The 6,000-nt window shown below is 33.8% G+C and overlaps 1 protein-coding gene across 2 annotated transcripts in view; it reads left to right on the top strand.

Annotated features, from left to right (window-relative positions):
- ATPCL (ATP citrate lyase) overlaps positions 1–5,396 on the top strand; it is a 56,335-nt gene extending 50,939 nt beyond the window's left edge. For both annotated transcript variants that reach the window (XM_053767421.1, XM_053767420.1), the window contains exons 25-26: positions 796–1,002; positions 1,808–5,396. In XM_053767421.1, the coding sequence (XP_053623396.1) occupies positions 796–1,002; positions 1,808–1,970 (370 nt within the window). In that variant the 3' untranslated portion in view covers positions 1,971–5,396. The remainder of the gene's footprint in view (positions 1–795; positions 1,003–1,807) is intronic.
- Positions 5,397–6,000: the final 604 nt, after the last annotated feature.

A 6,000-nucleotide genomic window follows, 5' to 3' on the forward strand; every position in this document is an offset into this window, starting at 1 on the left:
TCATAAGCGTGTTTTAATTGCTATCTCCTAAGGTTGCTATTATTTATCTCGGCTTGCGTTTGGCACGCATGTTTAAATAAATAAATAAATAAATATATTAGGACAAATCACACAGATTGAGTGAGCCCCAAAGTAAGTTCGAGACTTGTGTTATGGGATACTAACTCAACGATATTATATTTTATATAATATAATACATATATAGATAAACATCCAAGACCCGGGCCAATCAGAAAAAAATCATTTTCCATCATGACCCGGCCGGGGATCGAACCCGAGACCTCGGTTCAGTGGCAAGAATCTTACCACTGCGCCACCGAGGTCGTCATTTTGATTGAGTTTAAATCACAATTCCTGCGGACATAACTCCGTGTTTGACCGTGTCCATTCCATTGCTACGTTTTTAATTGCCTATTTTTACAGTCCCAGATTAACGTGTATTAAAACCTCTCGCGGACCTGACTCCCGTGTTGACCGTGTCAATAAATACCAATTTACATGTCCTACTCCTTTTTTTTCCTATTGCGTGGGGGGTTAGACGCAAATAGAGGGGTGTTATAAGTTTGACCGCTAAGTGTGTCTATCTGTCTGTGTACGTGTCGACGGGTGAACCTATTTGGATACGGTTTTTTTTTAATTTGTTATGTTTGATCAAAATCGGTTCAGCCGTTTAAAAGTTGTAGCGAAATGAATATCGAAAGTCGAGGGATTTAATCAGTCTAACAGATAAACTTGTTTTAAATTACCCTTTTTTATTATACAATATATTAATTTAATATTTTTTCCCCCCCATAGAGTGAAATCCATAAATAATCCAGACTCGCGCGTGCGCGAGCTCAAAGCGTACGTGACGTCACGCTGGCCCGCGTGGCCCGTGACCCGCTACGCGCTCGACGTGGAGGCCATCACCACCAGGAAGAAGCCCAACCTGATCCTCAATGTGGACGGAATCGTGGCCGCTGCTATGGTCGATCTGTTCAGACATTGCCAGCTTTTCACGCAGTGAGTATTATATTTGTCTGTCTGTCTGTAATACACCAAACCTTCCAAAGTCTCATAAGGTACATAGACACTGACATCGATGAATACAAAAATTTACCTTTTTAATTTTAAAAAGTTTTAATGTCGTTTCAGTAAAACGTTAACTCTATGTTCGATTCCGCTACATAACGCTACTGCACTGTCTCGTGTTGCTCGGCTATTACATAGAGTTAACATGTGTAGAATCGCAAATTAGATTGTATTTTTTTTATATGAAAAAAAAAACTACGAATCAGGAAAAGTCGTCGAATAAAAGTTGCTTGTTTTGATGTACCCAAGTAGTCTTTAGGAGGTTTTGCGTTTGACCAGTAACCCTGTATATAATGAAACGCCTGCCTGTGGACCGAAAGGTCCCTAGGTTCGAATCCTACTCCTGCCATATGAGTTTGTGTACGAATCTGACTTGTATATAGTTTTCATAGACCACCACTTACTTCCGATAAAGAAAAAACATCGTGAGGAAACCTGCACACTAGTTGATTAATATATCTCTCGCTCCATTAATAATGCCAAAAAAATTGTTGTATGTGTTTCATTCCACGTAATGACCGCGACTCTCAGCCATGAGGAAATACGGCTATGAAGAAGAAGAACGTCGCGATTTTTTTTAACACTTTAATTTTCACCTAATCCTGGAGTTGAAGTTTCGACTATTAGCCGCTAGATGGCGGAAGGTAGTTGTAAAAGTCATGTCAGAGGCTCGTGCAGGTGTAATACTCCTGATATGAACGAATGAATGAACTAATCAATAACCGTTCATTTGCAGAGAGGAAGGCAACAACTATATTAAAATGGGCTCAATCAACGCACTTTTCGTCCTCGGTCGCACTATCGGGCTTGTGGGCCACTACCTCGACCAGAAGAGGATGAAGCAACCCCTGTACAGACACCCGTGGGACGACATCACATACATGTCGCCATTGAACTAAGGTGTTACAGGTCAATAACCGGTTTTGACAGGTCGCAACTAGTTATAACCGGTTCTGAGTTGGTTGAAACCGGTTTCGAGGCTATATTACGTTTGGAGTTTGTTTTTTTTTTTTAAATTATGGAGAAATAATATTACTGTACAACGATGTTTTAAGCTTGCAACATAATACGCCTATTTTAAAATGTAATTTCATAAAATTATGTTCATAATGTTGTCAGTGTCTTTTCATTTTGGACGGATTAGCGTTTTAAATTTCATTTTGTAGTGAACTTGAATATATTTATGTGACAGTCAGATGATTGAAGAATTTTATAGTAATTTAAAAAAGGTACGCGATTTAATTTTGTGTACACATAAAATGTACAGCCCTCATACAGAAACACGTATTCAGAATTTTTTCCAAATTCACTAAAATATAAAATGTGTTGCTTTGTTTTTCCGTATGACGAAATGAACGACGTATGAAAAAGATCTGTTTTATAGCCAAGCCAACTAAGTCAGTTATAACTAGGGATTTTTATCCGCGCAACGAAATAAATATGCTTAAAACACTATTAGATAATTTTTTTACACAAATATTTCTTTGTGCGAATAAAACTTAATGTATGCGATGAAGGAATATATGTTTTGCTTGAGTAACGGATGATCGGCTACACAAGGCTTGTTAAAGTCTTAATATCCTATTGTCGTAAAGAAAAAGAAGCATCTGGCTTTGTTTTTTCTCTCGAAAATGAGCTTTTTAATCTTATTCGGAATCAGGGAAAAGAGACTAATCCGAAAATCATTTCAATTATTATTCAAAATTATCAAATATCCACCAAAATCCGTATTCTGTTACTTGTAAGTTTTATTTTTGACATTTCCGTGAGTTCCAATGACTCCCGCAAACTGAAATACAGATTAATTCCTAGCTCGATGTGTTGCTAATTATGTAACTTAGCCATAAGAAACATTGTCATTATATTTTTATTCATTGACCTCGAAAATTATATCAAATACATACCTGTTCTCCGTATGACCGCGATTGTTACAAAAACCCAATTATTTATTACTCAAGCAAAGTTTATTGTATGTCTGACGGTTTAATAGCCTCTAGTTTTGTTAGTTAGTAGTAAATTTAGAGGGTTAAATGTTAACGGGTTTCCGAACAATCATGGAGCGTGCGAATATTCAAATTTGTATGGCAATGACCAACCCTTACCTTAAAAAAATATGGCCGTTGGTCAACGATTTGACACATCCGGTTGTCAAATTCAAGTGACAGGGACAGTGATCTGGAGTTAACGGATTATCTGGTGGGCAAAATATCCAAATGACACCATAATATACCTGTTTTTAAATTGACACATATATAACCTTGCTTTTAGGTTTTTTTTTAATCTAACAATTGATTTCAAAATTTAGGTATTAAGGGTTGGTGATTGGTAAAAATGAGTCTCTGTTACACAGTATAACTGCCTCGTCCATTCCATTTCACTATTTATTGCCCAGATATGGGTTTACGTCCGGGCGTAAACTGGGCGTAAAAGATAAAACTGTCACAATAAATCTAGCCACAGTTGGCGTCAGACTTTCATAGATCTTACAAGGGAATTAGAATATAGATAAGTGTGTTTCTATGTGATGTATCGTCATTTCGTCTATATACAATTCTGCCGTCATATGGAAAAAAAGCCGTTACACTATTTTTTCTCAAATTAGTTGCATACATTTTCGGTATCGGCAAAAATGATAACGAATATGAATAAAACTAATTTTTGAAAAAGATATTTCGTCAGTTGCCTCTTCTTTCTGTATGACAGTAGAATGTATAGTTATTGTACGTATGTCCCGTAATTATCAGCGACTTTAGTTTATAATATCAATATGAACTAATTATAATTTCAAAAGAACTCTGTGACACTATAATAATTTTGTTTAGGTATTTAAAAATAGGTTATACAATCTTGATATGTGTCTTTTAATTGAAATAAAATTTAATAATTTAAATCTTTGCAAATTGTGTAATTAATTAATTACATAATTTGTAATACGGTAATAACTTATTTATATCTCGGCGTGATCTGAATGCGGTCCTATTGTTGTATAATCTTATGTTGTTTTTATGATCTCCAGGATCGAATATTTAAGTAAAAACACATGTATAGATTGCGAACCAACACTTTTGAACACCTAAACAAATTCATTAAAAAGAATTTTATACATGAACATGTTCGAATGAAATCATATTTCTCGCAAATTGTTTTCGTCATTTGAAATTTATTTCTAGTTGCTTTAAAAAAAATCTCAATCAATATAGGCAATTTTCCAATTAGTCAGATCACATTAAAAAAAAATTGTGCAGTCAACAGCACACCAAGTTACCCTGTATAAAACTCTATGGCTCGGTAATAGCGACGAGTTTGCAATGAATTTGGTGGAGGTTGATGTGCTAGTGACTGTACTATCATGTTTTTTTTTTAATTCAATTTGAACGTGTTCATATTACTTTATAAGTACAATATAGATCTTTCTAAGCTAAATATATATATATATCATCTGTTACACACGCTATGATGATTTTTTAATTCAAAACTAGCGGATGAATGAAATATTTTAAGTCATAACATTTTTAATAACAACGAACAAACAATTTTTTTTTTAATTTATTTAATTACATCATCAATATAAAACTGAAAACGGTTTGTTATAAATTTAATTTTGTACGCGATTTTTAAATTTATCAAAAAATACAATTTTGTCAACATCTCAAACCAAACATTACATAAGCTCGGACACTGTACCGGTGAACCGTTATAATTCGGTATATTTACCGGTATATCTACAAATTAAGCGGTATTAATGCCGTTATTATAACCGGTATTGAAATATATGTCTATGTTTTATCGATGTTTGGTATACCGATATTGGCATAAGATAATTGGTATAACTTTTTTACCGGTATTTAAAATACCGGTAGGACTTTTTATACCGATATTTTAAACCGGTATTTATTGCTCTGGTGATGAAATTTGTATGCTTCGCCTCGCCTGCTTCTCATAGAGACAAATATTTTTTTATTGACTATTCGAGTACACAGTAGATAAGCTATGTTGTATTTTATATAACATAATAAATTGTTGACAAAAAATAATTGCACCAAGTAGGTAAATTTATATGAAATGAGCTTGTCCAAAATTAAAAAAAAAAATGTTGATTACGAAATTTAAAAACAGAATGTAAAAGCCTCTTAAAAACAGAGCATACTTTAAGCTAATGTTGTTTTGTCTTGTTCTGTCAATGTCAAATATTGGAAAGTGTGATGTGATAGTGACAAAACTTATTTTAAATTAAATATATTTTTTATTAATAGGAAGGTTACTGTTTTATATATTGTTACATACATCAATACCGTAATTATTTAATAAAATCTTTGTTTTAAAAAGCATTTTATTTTTTCACGTTTCTTTGCTAATATTATTACGGTTAAACCTCAGTGCAGCCGGTCTCACCAAGGTTTAGTGTACTTATTTTTTTAATTAATAATTTAACATAACGCACATAGCCTAGGTTTCATCCTAGCTAGGACGATGTGCAATGAGTCACAGATGACTCTCTCTATCTTAACCTAGGTCGCACTTCTGGGTTTAGTCGTATCGACAATCCTCCAATATTTCGACGAATGCTAAACTATCAATAGCGGTCTATCGATATTTAATCGACAGCGCCCTATGGGCACCACTACTCTAGGCACTAGGTCAATATGTGAAACTGTATGAATAATTAAAAAGAGAATACGTAGTTTAGGCGACTTCTATATTATACCTATTGTGAATAGGGTTGTAGACAAGGTCAGAAAATTGTAAAAAAATATGTATTCTTTAGATAAATTAAGATCATTGTGACAATTCGTAGATTGTGGCAATGACGCTGGATCATTATACGAAGATTTAAAGTTGGTTGGAAAGTACATAGTCGAAATAATATTAATATTATATAAATAAACTCAACCATCATAAGAAACAACAACTTTTATTTAGAAGTCCTCA

Source organism: Plodia interpunctella, chromosome 30 (genome assembly GCF_027563975.2).
Source record: "Plodia interpunctella isolate USDA-ARS_2022_Savannah chromosome 30, ilPloInte3.2, whole genome shotgun sequence".
Lineage (NCBI taxonomy): Eukaryota > Metazoa > Arthropoda > Insecta > Lepidoptera > Pyralidae > Plodia > Plodia interpunctella.